The sequence below is a fragment of the Salmo salar genome, chromosome ssa05 (assembly GCF_905237065.1).
Source record: "Salmo salar chromosome ssa05, Ssal_v3.1, whole genome shotgun sequence".
NCBI lineage: Eukaryota > Metazoa > Chordata > Actinopteri > Salmoniformes > Salmonidae > Salmo > Salmo salar.
Window position 1 is genome coordinate 81,223,010 of NC_059446.1, and position 16,155 is coordinate 81,239,164.

General features: G+C 41.7%; 1 protein-coding gene across 1 annotated transcript; it reads right to left on the minus strand.

Annotated features, from left to right (window-relative positions):
- Positions 1 to 681: 681 nt before the first annotated feature.
- On the minus strand, positions 682 to 15,509 carry LOC123743055 (angiopoietin-1-like). Its single transcript, XM_045717761.1, has 3 exons — positions 14,626 to 15,509; positions 5,327 to 5,487; positions 682 to 844 (listed from the first exon to the last, which is right to left on the minus strand). The coding sequence occupies exons 1-3, from the start codon at positions 15,061 to 15,063 to the stop codon at positions 682 to 684; spliced, it is 762 nt and encodes a 253-aa protein (XP_045573717.1). The 5' UTR covers positions 15,064 to 15,509.
- Between the last annotated feature and the right edge of the window lie 646 nt (positions 15,510 to 16,155).

Consider the following 16,155-nt stretch of genomic DNA (forward strand, 5'->3'; position numbering starts at 1 on the left):
GATAGCTTTGCCCCCATTCTGACCTCCCGACCTTTCATTACAGGTGAGAGCGGAGTATGAGGGCAAACTAACAAAACATAAATAGTCTACGGCAACAATCTTGTGAGCCCGAACACGCTAAGACCAGCTACTTGGGGGGGGGAAATGCTGGTTAGACACTGGATAAGAGGATAAAGACGTATGTTTGTTGTGTATTTTCTGATGTACAATTCTGGATTAAATCCTGATGAGATTGTAGATTCTCATTCTTAATAGGAATTTGACTGTCATTTTTGATTTATTCTGCTGGCCAGCGTTCCCTAGGACTTCTAAACCAGCCATGGCATGTGGTCCATCATTCTGTAAAAAATGCTGAGAGGGCTGCCACACTGGCTTCACCAGCTGAGACACCATTCTGTTTGATATGTCAAGTAAAAATGCTGAATACATGGCGCCAACTGGCTCTGGCCTGTTCTCCAGTTCTTCTAGACCGCGAGATAAAGTGGGTGAGGGTGACAGGGGAGGTCGAATGGGTTGAAAACAAAGGATGTTTTACCAAAATGACAAATGCTTCACCCCAGCACAGCCTGGGTGGGTGGTGGTTGTTAGTCTTGTAGCTTCTACTTTCTATCCAATCATTTTAGTTCCACAGGAGCTACATACAGAGTGCATGTGTTTAGGGCTTAATGTGGACTTTAATCCTCACGACACACCCCCGGTAAAGGCATGAGAGCACATTTGCAGATGCAAGTTGTCGTTGTCCGCTATCCTCGGTACTGAAGTTTGCGTTCCGTTAGGATGACCAGGCTGTTTGTCGTTCGTGCTGTCCGACTGTGACCCTTCAGGAACAGCCTGGACACAGTCGCTAGGGGAAACAAGAGGGAAAAAAGCGGAAGCACAACGCTAGCGTCCTTTAGCTGCCACAGAATAAAGGCTTTGTTTCTGTTGTCACTGTGTGCACGGCTTAGGACAGAGATTCACCACCACGCTGCTCCTCAATCAAATTACCGCCTTGCAACCCGGTCTCAGAGCATTTCATATTACTGTACATAAACCAACACACCCATTTAATATTATATGTTTGCCCTTCAAATTGTTACATGAGAAGATTGTTACTTAAGGCTAAAAACGTACCTCCCCTTTGTTTACTGTGTAAGAACGCTTGAGAACATAAACTCACCGCTATCACACGAGTTCTTCTAATCTACTACAAAGAATATGACCCTCCAAATGTGTGTTTGAAATTCCCGACACGCTATAAAAACCAATCACACCTGTTGCTTTTATAAAAAGAAAATCCTGAGTTTATGAGGACATTGTGGTTTCCTCGTTGTCTAAGCTGTATGTGTACGGGAACCCTTTGCACTCCCTCCTGACATGATTGTGCTACTACTAGCAGTCAAGCAGCAGCAGGCTCCAACTGTGGTTTATGAGTCAGACATCTTTGAGGTCTTTGCCAGAACCAGGGGGAGTGGATAATTCACGGAAGAGAGACCCTATTTTTGGTCAGTGGCCTAGTATACTATGTTTATGCTGAGATACTGTGTTATGTTAATACTGTGTTATGTTAGACCATTATAGACAGTGGCCAACAGTCACTTGGAGGGCTGATTAGCTCAACATATAGGTCACCACGAGAACCATATTTTTTATGATCTCAACGTATTTAACAAACACAGCAAAACTATTATTCGGCTAAGAATGACACAGATCATGAAATAAATTATATGTATCACACCTGAACTTGACCCGAACACTGGTGTTCACCAATTATAACGCCTCTATTGATTTGTGGTCCCCTAAAGTGTGGCCATATATCGACCCACCAAAGCCCAAGAAGCCTCAATTGCACGTATTTGGCTTTGGCGAGCGATGGTGACCAGGTGTTTGGCTCCTGTACAGCGACCCAATAAGATCGAGTTAAGGCAGCTGTCTGAAATCCAGTGTGTCTGAAGAAGCTGCAGTGTCTTTGGAGCATGTTAACAGGGCGCTTACTTATGTTTACCGACAGCATCTTGCAATGAGATGTGTGTGTATTCTTGCGTATTGATGGATACTTACAGCACTGTTGGGAGCTTAGCAAAACACAGCATTTAGCCAGGTATTACCGCACTGCTGGAGCTAGGAACACAAGAATTTAGCTAAGGTGTCCAGCCGTACTGTTGGGAGCTGGGAACACCAATTATTTAGCCAGGGTATTACTGCACCTTGGACCAAGAACAATTTCAGCACTTAGCTAGCCATTACTGCACCGTTGGAGCTAGGGACACAGGCTGCCATTTAGCTAGTATTACTGCAATTTGCTGGAGCTAGTGGAAACCCGGGGCACTTAGCCAGGGCATTACCGCACTGCCTTTAGAATACCATTAATGCTATGTGCTATTACCGCGACTGTCGGTTGGAACACCAGCATTTAGCTAGTATTTACTGGCACTCATGCAGAGCTTAAGAACACAAAAGCATTTAGCCAGCGGCCCTGCACCGTTGGAGTGCTTAAGGAACACCAGCATTTAGCTAGTTTACTGCACCGGTTGGAGCCAGGAACCGAGCATTTGTAGCTAGGCACATTACTGCACTGTTGGAGCGCGGGAAACAACCGGCATTCAGCCAGGGCATTACTGCACTGTTGGAGCCAGAACACCGGGTATTTAGCTTAGGTATTATGCACTTGTTGGAGCCAGTGTGAATCACCAAAGCTACTTAGCCATAGGTATTACCGCAACTAGTTGGAGCCAGGAACAGTTCCCGCGCAAGGCACCGCTAGTGTAGCATTACCGCACTGTGGAGCCAGAATACAAGCCATTTAGCTAGGTATTACTGGGCGCAACTGTTGGAGCTTAGGAAACACCAGCACTTAGCTTAGGGCACATTGCAACTGTCCGTTGGAGCTAGTTATTCACCTGTATACTTAGCTAGCCAGTATTACTGTACTAAGGGGTGCTTCAGGATAACACCCTAAGCATTTAGCCAGGCGCATTACTACACTGTTGGAGCTAGAACACCAGCATTAGAAGCTAGGGTATTACTACACTGTTAGAGCTAGGAACACCAGCATTACTAGCTAGGGCATTACTGCACTGTTGGAGCAGGCGCCAAGCATTTAGCTAGGTATTACTGCACTGTTGGAGCTAGGAACACAAGCATTTAGCTAGGTATTACTGCATCGTTGGAGTTAGGAACATAAACATTTAGCTAGGTATTACTGCACTGTTGGAGCTTAGAACATGGCTTCGTGTACACAAATCAGTAACATTTTATTGGATTTGAGCTAGAGTCTCATTTAATGCCACACTCCATAGAATAGCTTTCCTTTAAAGGCTGTGATCTTCCTCTATAAGCCATGCCAAAAACAATGGTATTTATTTACATCCCAATAATGGATAACACAGTATATACTGACCTGCTATGTGTACTGTAAATTACTTTTCAATTTCCACTGATGGACTCTGTTTACTCTCCCTCTCAATACTACTCAAGAGTTACTCTAATAGGTCTTTGTACATCCTTCCTTCCATCCTTCTTTGTTTAACTGGTTAGTAAAAATGTGAGCCAGGTAAAAACAAAAATGGTACAAGTGTGTTTGTTTGTGTGATCACACGTCCGTGTGTGGGTGAACTAAATCAGATTGAGACAAAGCTTGCTGGTTATCATTCTAGGAAATATATAATTTCTTTAACATCTTACATTTTATTTAGTTAGTAATGGTGACGAAATGAGGCAGAGCCCCTCTTTCCTAAGAAGCTGTGTGACAGAAGTTTGTTTTGGGACCATCTCCATGACAAGTATTGCAGAATGGCCATGAAATAAGAATTCAGAGACCAAAAATTGATTCCATTCCAGAACTCAAAAAGATTGTCCAGTATGTTTTTGAAGAGACAATAAATGAAAAAAAAGAATTATGATCTGCTGAAGTCCTAGAAGCCTCAATCAGAAGGTTATGGACAAAGAAGTCACAAACTGAAAATGTATACATTCATTGATTACAAATCATGATTAGAGCCACCAGTGCCTCTCCACTGTTACTGTGATGGAAATACAACACCAAGCACATCATTGTCAGTGATAGAACAAATCCATCTTTTTCTAAAGAATTATATTCTGTGTTTTACTCTTTTTGTAAAGAATTATGTTCTGTGTTTTACTCTTTTTTTAAATAACTACGTTCTGTTTTACAATTTTTTGACAGTGGTGAATTGAGGGAGACAGACAGATGAGTAGATACCGATATATTTATTTAACTAGGTAAGTCAGTTAAGAACAAACTCTTATTTTCAATGATGGCCTAGGAGTGGGTTAACTGCCTTGTTCAGGGGCAGAATGACAGATTTTTACCATGTCAGCTCGGGGATTTGATCCACCAACCTTTCGGTTTCTGGCCCCCCACTCTAACCACTAGAGAACACCAAGATTGGCAAACGGCCACTGGCGCCTGTGCTCTTCTCTACAGATGAAAGCAGGTTCACACTGAGCACATGTGACAGACGACAGACTTGAGACGCCTGCGGAGAACGCTCTCTGCTGCCTGCAACATCCTCCAGCATGACCGGTTTAATGTGGTGGGTCAAATATGGTGTGGGTGGTCATTTTCTTGGGGGCCACAGCCCTCCATGTGCTCGGCCATAGATGTAGCCTGACTGTCATTAGGTACCGAGATTAGATCCTCATCTCTTTGTGAGACCATCTGCTGGTGCAGGCTGGCCCTGGGTTCTCTCCTAAGGCCAGACCAGCTTGACCTCATGTGGCTGGAGAGTGTCAGCAGTTCCTGCAAGAGGAAGGCATTGATGCTATGGACTGGCCTCCGCCTGTTCCCCAGACCTGAATCCAATTGAGCACATCTGGGGACATCATGTCTTCCATCCACCAACGCCACGTTGCACCACAGACTGTCCAGGAGTTGGCGGATGCTTTAGTCCAGGTCTGGGAGGAGATCTCAGGAGACCATCCGCCACCTCATCAGGAGCATGCTCAAAATATGCCAGGGAGGTCATACAGGCACGTGAGCGCCACATACACTACTGAGCCTCATTTAATTTGAGTGAGCCTAAGGACATTACATCAAAGCTGGGATCAGCCTGTAATTCAACACCTGTCCACTTAGGAACCATTATCAGTCCATCATTCAATCCAGGAAGCTGTTACTATCATTCATATTCACCCAGTCAAGTGTATAGACATCTATATAGGCTAAAAGTGGCACCATGTATTTTAATGTACTTCATAGGCCTATTCATCCAATCAAATGAGGATAATTGCTGAGTAGGCTACATGATTAAATAGTAAGTGTTACTGATATCATAACATGCACTTGAATGTTCTTTGGAGAGGGATATTTGTATATGATTCATACTGCACCTGGATCTCTACGTCTGTCAGTTTCCGTGTGTGCTGGGCAGTCTGGGTCAGGAGGTTGGTGCCTAGATCCAAGATGGCAGCTGTGTGGTTGTGGACAGCACTCTGCTGTAGCTGAGCCATCTCCACATTCAGACTGTCCTTCACATATCTCTCAATCTGACACATAAACACAGAGGTATGAAGGGATGTTTAGGGATTTACCTCTCTCGCCAGACTCAGGGTGTTCTGCACACTCACATTTAATTTCTAGGAATGTTCTCCAACTGGCTTAACATTGAACATGTTCTCACATAGTTCAGAGAACGTTAAGAAACAACTTCCTTCTGTGGGAATTTCAGTACTTCAGCATAACGTTTCCTACAGGTTTCCTCTTGGTTCTATTTAAAGTAATGTTCTCAAATTGTTCCAAGAACGTTAAGAAAACTTTCCATAAAAAACACAAGAAAACTTTTGTAATGTTCAGAGAATGTTATAAAAATGTTATTTAAAAACATACATCCCGTTCTCAGAACGTTAAGAAAACGTTCCAAAAAATCGTTCCATTCTCAGCATCACCAAAACTCTATCCTCTGTCTTGTTAAGTGTTTGATCTTAATGAGTGTTTGTTTCCTTTTAAAATGGGGTCTGTTTGAATAGACAAAATGAACAACTGTGACTGCGTAAAAGAACATGACACGCAAGCTCCATACTGGTGGCACAGTGAACTAATTCCATGGATAGACGACAGAAGATGATGCCATGTCACAATAAAAAAGAAATGTGTTGGATGATTAATGCAAACACATTTATAGGATTAGTGTCTGATAGATAAGTTGTCTGACAACGTCATGAAAATGTGCTTTGTGTCACGACTTCCGCCAAAGTTGGTCCCTCTCCTTGTTCGGCGGCGTTCAGCGGTCGTCGTCACCGGTTTTCTAGTTGCCACCGATCCACGTTTTCTTTTTCCATTTGTTTTGTCTTCATTGTACACACCTGTTTTCCATTTCTTAATTAGTGTTCCCTATTTAACCCTCTGGTTTCCCCATTGGTTTTGTGAGTGTTTGTTCCGTGTTAAGCTGTCGCGTATGTTTGTGAGCTGAGTTTGCATTCCTATGTGGAATATTTTGTTGTTTTGTTGAGTAAAGACCTTTATTACTCATTCTCGATGTCCTGCGCCTGACTCTTGATACTTTGTTATGATTCTGAACCATCAGATAGCAAGCAACAATGACAAACAATCTGCCATGTGGGCAATCGTAGGTGGCTATTTTTAGCTAGTTTTATCTTTTTCTTGAAACCATGTTGTGTTTTGACTGATTTCATGTCAATGCTTATATGGCTAAAATTCGATAGCTAGTTAACCAACAACTGTAACAATGTATTTGTGCTCATTGTGAAAATGTATTTATGTTTTCAATAAACATTTGAAGACAAAATATAGTTGACATGTTGTCAACAATCTAAGCCAACCCTGTCTGTTTTACCCCATATTTGTGCACGCATTGGTTTTGTTGCTAAACAACCAACTGGTCTATCTGTGCTTGCAGTTCAAAAAAAGTAAACCCAAAATAAGCTAGTAGTGTTATTAAAAGTCTTACTGAAACATGGTGAATGTTTTAAGGAAGTTATTAAAAAAACTCAAAATAACCTATAATATCTGTTTCCAGAACCTCTCTGCAACTTCAAAATAAAAGTTCCCAGAATGGAGACAAAATCTTCTGTTCTCAGAACGTTTGAAAATGTTGTTTTACCGGTCAGGAAACGTATGGCTTCGTTCCCACAACCAATGTGTAACCAAAAACATACGTTCCCACAACTTCCAAGAAACCAACCATAAATAACCAAATTATATCCAGGGAAGAAAAATATTGGATATGTATTAATTCCCTTCAGCAATTTTGGATTGACTGCATTGATATGGTCCTGTCTAAGGACTTCCTTGGCCCCTGGTCAGCTACTTAGGGAGGGATCTTTCAGGGTTGTTGAGTTGAGTCATTTCCTTTTAGTCAACCAGGAGAGATCAGTCATGGGACTGCATCTGTATGTTTTCTGCCACAGATACATCATGTGGACAGGGCTCAGCTGCTAATGACATTATCCATCTGAAGTTCCCTATCCTGATGATGATTACAATGAGGAGAGGTCTTTCCCAGAAATGTGCTTTAAAAATATATTGTTTTTTTGTGATAGCTCAGGGTCATTCGGTGATTCATTGAAGTTTAGAGTTTTCCTGTTACCCCGGCTTTTAAGCCATGGCCTTTTCAGTTCATGTGAATCAGTTTAGCCTTGGACAGCTTTTTAAACTATGTATTTTCAAAAATGTACAGTTTGGAAATTACAGTTAGGTAGTCACAATAATGGTATATGAAATATTTACATTGCAAAGTTAGAATTTCATGTCTCACTTTATCCCTGATTTAACATAACAGATCACCCTAAGTATGATTTTCAACTTGAGAATGTCTACTTTGTGGCTAGATTTCCTCTGCACAGACAGAAGAAAGGCCTGGTCTCTATGACACGTACTGAAAGATTCCCTCTGCACAGACAGAGGAAAGGCATGGTCTCTATGACACTTACTGAAAGATTCCCTCTGCACAGAGGAAAGGCCTGGTCTCTATGACACTTACTGAAATATTCCCTCTGCACAGAGGAAAGGCCTGGTCTCTATGACACTTACTGAAAGTGCAGTGTCAGACTGTTTATCTCTGCTGCTATGTGGTCTGAGCAGCTTCCCACGAAGACAATTGAATAGTCGGCTAATGGAATCATTCAGGAGTTAATTAATCTGTAAGATCAGAGTGCATTAAGATGCCAATGTCAATGCAGAGGAAAGGAAGAGAAGGTCTAGTGCACTGTACACATGTTGAGCAGGATTACCACATTATGGGCCCCGGGGCACCTACCAAATATACAGTACCAGTCAAAAGTTTGGACACACCTACTCATTCAAGGGTATTTCTTTATTTTTACTATTTTTTACATTGTAGAATAATAGTGAAGACATCAAAACTATGAAACAACACATATGGAATCTTGCAGTAACCAAAAACGTGTTAAACAAATCAAAATATATTTGAGATTTGAGATTCTTCAAAGTAACCACCCTTTGCCTTGATGATAGCTTTGCACTCTTGGCATTCTCAATTGGGTTGAGGTCGGGTGATTCTGGAGGCCAGGTTATCTGATGCAGCACTCCATCACTCTTCGTCTTCGTCAAATAGTCCTTACACAGCCTGGAGATGTGTTTTTGGTCATTGTCCTGTTGAAAAACAAATGATAGTCCCACTAAGCGCAAACCAGATGGGATGGCATATCGCTGCAGAATGCTGTGGTAGCCATGCTGGTTAAGAATGCTTTGAATTCTAAATAAATCACAGACAGTGTCACCAGCAAAGCACCCCCACACCATCACTCCTCCTCCTCCTCCTCCCTTTTTCACAGTGGGAACCACAAATGCTGAGATCATCTGTTCACCTACTCTGATTCTCACAAAAACACAGTGGTTGGAAACAAAAATATAAAATTTGTACTCATCAGACCAAAGGACAGATTTCCACCGGTCTGATGTCCATTGCTCTTGTTTCTTGGCCCAAGCAAGTCTCTTCTTCTTATTGGTGTCCTTTAGTAGTGGTTTCTTTGCAGCAATTCAACCATGAAGGTCTGATTCACGCATTCTCCTCTGAACAGTTGATGGTGAGATGTGTCTGTTACTTGAACTCTGTGAAGCATTCATTTGGGCTGCAATTTCTGAGGTGCAGTTAACTCTAATGAACTTATCCTCTGCAGCAGAGGTAACTCTGGGTCTTCCTATCCTGTGGCGGTCCTCATGAGAGCCAGTTTCATCATAGCGCTTGATGGTTTTTGCGACTGCACTTGAAGAAACATTCAAAGTTCTTGACATTTTCCGGAATGACTGACCTTCATGTCTTAAAGTAATGATGGACTGCCATTTCTCTTTGCTTATTTGAGCTGTTCTTGCCATAATATGGACTTGGTATTTTACCAATAGGGCACAACAATTTTTACCTTTATTTAACAAGGCAAGTCAGTTAAGAACCAATTCTTATTTACAAAAACAGCCTAGGAACAGTGGGTTAACTGCCTTGCTCAGGGGCAGAATGACAGATTTTTACCTTGTCAGCTCGGGGATTCAATCTACCGTAGCAACCTTTCGGTTAATGGCCCAATGCTCTAACCACTAGGCTACCTGCCGCCCCAATCTTCTGTATACCAACCATACCTTGTCACAACACAACTGATTGGCTCAAATGCATTAAGGAAAGAAATTCCACAAATGTACTTTTAACAAGGCACACCTGTTAATTGAAATGCATTCCATGTGACTACTTCATGAAGCTGGTTGAGAGAATGCCAAGTGTCACGTCCTGACCAGTAAAGGGGTTATTTGTTATTATAGTTTGGTCAGGACGTGGCAGGGGGGTATTTGTTTTATATGGTTTTGAGTGTGTGTTTATGTAGAGGGGCGTTTGATTTATGTATTCCGGGGTTTTGGTTTAGTTCTATATTGTATATTTCTATGTCGAGTCTAGGGTGTTTATTTCTATGTTTAGGTATTTGGGATTGGGGCCTTCAATTGGAGGCAGCTGTGTATCGTTGCCTCTGAATGAAGGTCCTATAATTAGGAGTATGTTTGTTTTGGGAATTGTCGGAGGTTGTTCTTTGCACTGCTGTATTTAGCCTGCAAGACTGTTAGTTTGTTCGTTTCTTGTTTTGTTTATTAAGTGTTCACAAATAAAGTTAAGATGAGCACTCGACCTGCTGCGCCTTGGTCCATTCACTACGACGAACGTGACACCAAGAGTGTGCAAAGCTGTTATCAAGTCAAAGGGTGACTACTTTGAAGAATTTCAAATATAAAAGAACACCTTTTGATTACTACATGACTCCATATGTGTTATTTCATAGTTTTTGTGTCTTCACTATTATTCTACAATGTAGAAAATAATAAAAATAACAAAAACCTGGAATGAGTAGGTGTGTCAACTTTTGATTGGTAGTGTATTTCATTTTTTATTATTAATTTTGGGAAAACAACTAACGTCCTGCATTTCAACACATTTTGCCATGGGGCAGAGAGTAAAATGTGCAGTTTTATAATTCTATTCTACACATTTTTCCCTGGGGTGGAGAGAAAGATGTCATGTTTTCTAGCTCATCTCATGCTAGTCTTCACATTTTGCCATGAAGCTGAGAGAAAATGTTGCCGTTTTAAATTGAATTTCCTGCAATTCTACAGACTTTGCCATTGCCTCTAGTGGGTCGGGGGCCCCAGGGCACTTGCCCTGCGTGCCCATTAGGTAATCCAGCCCTGAGTAGTTGTAATCGACACACGATAACCAGAATGAATTTTGAGGAAAGTCTTTATGTGTCATTTTGTTGGTTGGCAATGTATGCAGCATACAGAATACTTTCACACAATCAACCCCTCTAAGATTGTATTATCTTGGAACATATTATGGGAAATCTGGAGTTTACATAGAGGTCCTTTAGCATGTGGCCATGAGCTATCATATGTCAATGTTTATGGCTTTTGACTAAACAATTAAACGACGGCTATCTACAACACTTGCCATCTTATTCATTAGCATTTATGTTATGTTATGTTCATATATCATAAACATTCTTCCAAACCATTGTGGAACAAATTGGTGCCAAACACAAACAAATGTTCAGTTTAACCTATGTTAGAAACTCTCACATGAGGAAAATATATAACCTCAGTACCACACTATAGCGTTAATTTAATCAATCAAAGAGGAAAACACATTACCTCAGTGCCACACTATAGCGTTCATTTAATCAAGAGGAAAACACATTACCTCAGTACCACACTATAGCGTTCATTTAATCAAAGAGAAAAACACATTACCTCAGTGCCACACTATAGCGTTAATTTATTTAATCAAGAGGAAAACACATTACCTCAGTTCCACACTATAGCGTTCAGTTACTCAATCAAAGAGGAAAACACATTACCTCAGTACCACACTATAGCATTCATTTAATCAAAGAGGAAAACACATTACCTCAGTTCCACACTATAGCGTTCAGTTACTCAATCAAAGAGGAAAACACATTACCTCAGTACCACACTATAGCATTCATTTAATCAATCAAAGAGGAAAACACATTACCTCAGTACCACACTATAGCGTTCATTTAATCAATCAAGAGGAAAACACATTACCTCAGTACCACACTATAGCATTCATTGAATCAAAGAGAAAAACACATTACCTCAGTTCCACACTATAGCATTCATTTAATCAAAGAGGAAAACACATTACCTCAGTACCACACTATAGCATTCATTTAATCAAAGAGGAAAACACATTACCTCAGTACCACACTATAGCGTTAATTTAATCAAAGAAGAAAACACATTACCTCAGTGCCACACTATAGCGTTAATTTATTTAATCAAGAGGAAAACACATTACCTCAGTACCACACTATAGCATTCATTGAATCAAAGAGGAAAACACATTATCTCAGTACCACACTATAGCGTTCATTTAATCAAAGAGAAAAACACATTACCTCAGTGCCACACTATAGCATTCATTTAATCAATCAAAGAGGAAAACACATTACCTCAGTACCACACTATAGCGTTCATTTAATCAAAGAATGGCCATGGAGAGGAACAGTGAACCTGATATTCCACAAATACACTGAGGTTGTAGTTCTCTGAAAAGCATGGCCCCACATAAAAACTATGTTATTGTTGCTTTCTTAACTGTCAACTGATCTCCTGGCCATTTTCAGATGCACATATCAAAAACATTTGAGGATACAGTGAGACGAAGATTGTCATTTTATATTCACTGCATGTATGCAGGGTTCCAAGTGCTCACTCTTAAGCATAGCCTGTATTAAATGTATGACAGTGTTTTTAAATTATAAATGCAATTACCAAACACAGCACTGGTAATAATGAAGTGGTACTCTGTTACTACTGAAGTGGCCTTGTTCTCCCTGACAGAATCATCTCTGGTATTCCTTGGAATGTGAATGCTGCTGGCCTAGGTCCCGGTGGGTCAGGGGTCAGGGAACAGACAGACAGACAGACAGACAGACAGACAGACAGACAGACAGACAGACAGACAGACAGACAGACAGACAGACAGACAGACAGACAGACAGACAGACAGACAGAGCACTGCCTAACACTGAGCCCATTCCTTGAAATTGACTCCCCACCCCCAGCCCTGGATTGGGCCAATGTGACATAATGTGAGAGGGTTCAGACAGACAACACAGTGTTTTCTTAAGGACAGCCAGGCCAGCCGGACACACTCAGAACATCACAACCCAGCGACCAAGAGCCACAGCCAGTCACATTTTACCACAGCCCAGTCAAACAAGTCCCTGCCATCAATCTCTCATCCCTGGGGCTGCAACATAGTCCCTGGGTCCACACACACTGGAACAATAGTCCTTTTGAAATGATAGTGTTTTTAATGAATAATGCGAGGGATATGGTGCATTCCTCACTTATGGGGTAAGAGAGAGATTTTTTAGTATCCTTAAAACCTCTTTGGGCTAGGGGGCAGTATTTTCCCGTCCGGATGAAAAGCGTGCCCAAAGTAAACTGCCTGCTACTCAGGCCCAGAAGCTAGGATATGCATATTATTAGTAGATTTGGATAGAAAACACTCTGAAGTTTCTAAAACTGTTTGAATAATGTCTGTGAGTATAACAGAACTGATTTGGCGAAACCCCGAGCACAATCCATCTAGGGAAAAAAAAATTGGTTGATGTTTTTCCTTTGAGAAATAAAGAAGTAGCCCTTTCCTTTCTGAGAGTCAAGCCAAGTGTACTTTTTTGTTTGGGGCGCGCGACCTGGAACTCGCTCCATTTTCATTTTATCCGCTATTGAACACAGTATATTCTGTCTTAAATTTTATTGATTATTTACGTTTTAAAATACCTAAAGTTGGATTAGGAAAGCTGTTTGAAATGTTTGGACAAAGTTTACAGGTAACTTATTAGATACTTTGTAGGTATGTTGGGCGAGTTGGAACCAATGTTTTTCTCAATCAAACGCGCCAAATAAATGCACATTTTGGGGATATAAAGAAACAATTTATTGAACAAAAGGACCATTTGTGATGTTTATGGGACATTTTGGAGTGCCAACAGAAGATCTTTGAAGGTAAGGCGTGAATTATATCGTTATTTCTGACTTTTGTGTTGCACCTGCCTGGTTGAAATCTGATTTTCATGTGTTGGTATGCTGGGCGCTGTCCTCAGATAATCGCATGGTCTGCTTTCGCCGTAAAGCCTTTTTGAAATCTGACACTGCGGCTGGATTAACAGGAAGTTAATCTTTAAACCGATGTATAACACTTGTATGATTTATGAATTGTTATTATGAGTATTTCTGTTTTTGAATTTGGCGCGCTGTAATTTCACTGGGTGTTGTCAAATCGATCCCGGTAACGGGATTGGCGCGCGAAGGGATCCATAAGAAGTTAAGGTTTCTGTTTCTGTTGGGTTGGTGCTCATGTCATTTAGAGCTATTCGGTGTATGGAGTAATCCAAACAACAGATCTCCCCAAATATACAGTATCTATTGTATACTGTACTATGGGGAGTAAAATGTAGATTGGCTGTAAAGCAATGATGAATTGTACTGGGGTATCTTATATCTTATTGCTCCTGAGTAAACAGAGACAGAGAAAAGAGATGGATCCAGGTGGGACCAAGCCAAATGTTGTCCTATAATAATAATATTTATTATGGCAGGACACATTTGGCTCGGCCCAAATAATTCACGGGGTTGAAACACAGTCAATGCTGATAATGTGCACTTAAAGATGCACCGTGCAGAAATCTTTCCCCCATTTCCTGGTTGCTAAAATTCTAATAGTTTGCCGATCTACCACTTCTTAGAGTTGCTTTCAACGACAATGACAGATCTATAACTCACATTTCTATGTGAATTTGGTCGGGTTGCCCAGAAAGTAAGATATTGCAGCTTTAATACAGTATAAAACACTACAGATAGATTTTAATGTGATGAAATGCAGTATACTTTCTAGCTTTGGCCAGATGTTCCAACTATATAACTTTGATAACAACAATGGCTAATGTGTTATACATGCAATAGCACATAGTTCAATCTGATAAAAAGCTGATTATTTTGACCTGCACAGCCATGAGACATGGCATGCATTTCCTTCCAGAGTATAGATATCTGATAAAGCTCTGTTTAGACTGAAACGTCAGGCTTTAATCTTTATATCAACTATTACTATGCTGTATGTGTGGAGAACATGCTCTTACTTTCTGAAGCCACTGTGTGTAGTTGTCCATGACGTGCTCCAAGTGTTGGATTCTCTGGCTGCCCAGAGCCGGGGCCAGTCCTGGGAGCTTGGGCTTTATCAGGGGGGCATCTCCCTGTAGAGTGTTCCCCTGGTACTGGCCCTGTCTCTGGCTGGTGCTGGAGCTGCCGACCCCCTCCGCCTCCGTCCAGCACGGCCTGTTCCCCCCAGCGTTCTCTGGTAGCAGGAAGGTATAGGTGCAGGATCCGTGCTGGATAGAGTTGTACTGGCGAGCGTTAGTGCTGGCGCTCATGGACCCGCTGCCAGCTATGTCCCCTGGGCCCCTGGGCAGCTCTTCCAGAGACACAGACACACAGCCCGTCAGTAGCAGCAGAAGGGCAGCCAGAACCAGCCAGATCATGTGGCAGCTGGGCTGGCAGGGCAGGATGTACCACGGCATGGCAGCAGGAAACACAGGCTAATGGTCGTCCTTTATGCCTTCCAACTAGACTGTCTGTCTGTCTGTCTGTCTGTCTTCTGTCTCTCTTCACAGCATGTCTTCCTGTCCTGTTGTCAATCAGATGGTTGGGAGGTAGACCGTCGATCCAGAAAGATGGCCGCTTCCCATCAGTAGGAATGGATGAGAAGTCCTCTCAAGTCTCAATGTGGAACTCATTCCAATTCATCACCAGTTGTCTTGTTAGTTGTTGTTGCTGGTCCAGATCCAGGACAGGGATCCATACTACACAGTTGTGTGATGTAGACTATATTGTCAGTCACTGGAGTGATCTGTGTTGTATCCTCCTACTCATGGCTGGCTGTATGGAGCGCTGTTCCTCATGTCTGCCTGTCTGTCTGTGGAACGTCCAACTCTGGGCAGGCTCTGTGCCTCCCATACTGAGGGACTGATCGAATGGAATGTGAGAGAGAGAGAGAGTATGGGGTTGTGTGTGTTTGAGCGAGAGAGAGGTATGAGATTCAGTTCTATTAATATAGTCCTGATTTGAAAACACTTCCACAACACAGGCTTGAATGAATGCCTGGTCCATATATAATGACCCCATAGTCTGTAATTCAGACATATCTACCGAGAGCAGGAGATGGGCTCTCAGACACTCTTTATGTACAGTGTCTTCATTTCATCTTCATTTAATCATGCAATCTTATTCAGCTCTCCCTCATAGGAATGTAAATGTCTCCTATATAGAAAATTAAACGTTGTTTCAATGTATGGAAGGAGGATGGTTTGCTGGGGAAATGAGGGCCAACTCTGAGGGCACGCTCTGTCATCTTTAAAAGAAAAAAAAAACGTTTTCGGTTTTAAGGTACCCTGATTTGGTACAACAAGCTTTTTTCCAAGTGTTTTGTTAGACAGTGTCGGTAAATTACATTGACATCCAGAAAGTCAATTTAAACATGACATGAACAAAATGGAGAACCCAATAGAATCGTGTCACTGAGCAGACACATTTTGTAGCCTACCATTGTTTACTATGGCACGCCAGATTACATATTTACTTGTGAAAAACGCAAACAGAAATTTGTTTGAACA

Coding starts and splice junctions, on each gene's coding strand:
- LOC123743055 (XM_045717761.1), bottom strand. CDS start 15,063: ATGCCGTGGTACATCCTGCCCTGCCAGCCCAGCTGCCACATGATCTGG. Junction 5,488..14,625: donor ACACACAGTGGCTTCAGAAA/GTAAGAGCATGT, acceptor TTTATGTGTCAG/ATTGAGAGATATGTGAAGGA. Junction 845..5,326: donor GACGTAGAGATCCAGGTGCA/GTATGAATCATA, acceptor TGTTTCCCCTAG/CGACTGTGTCCAGGCTGTTC.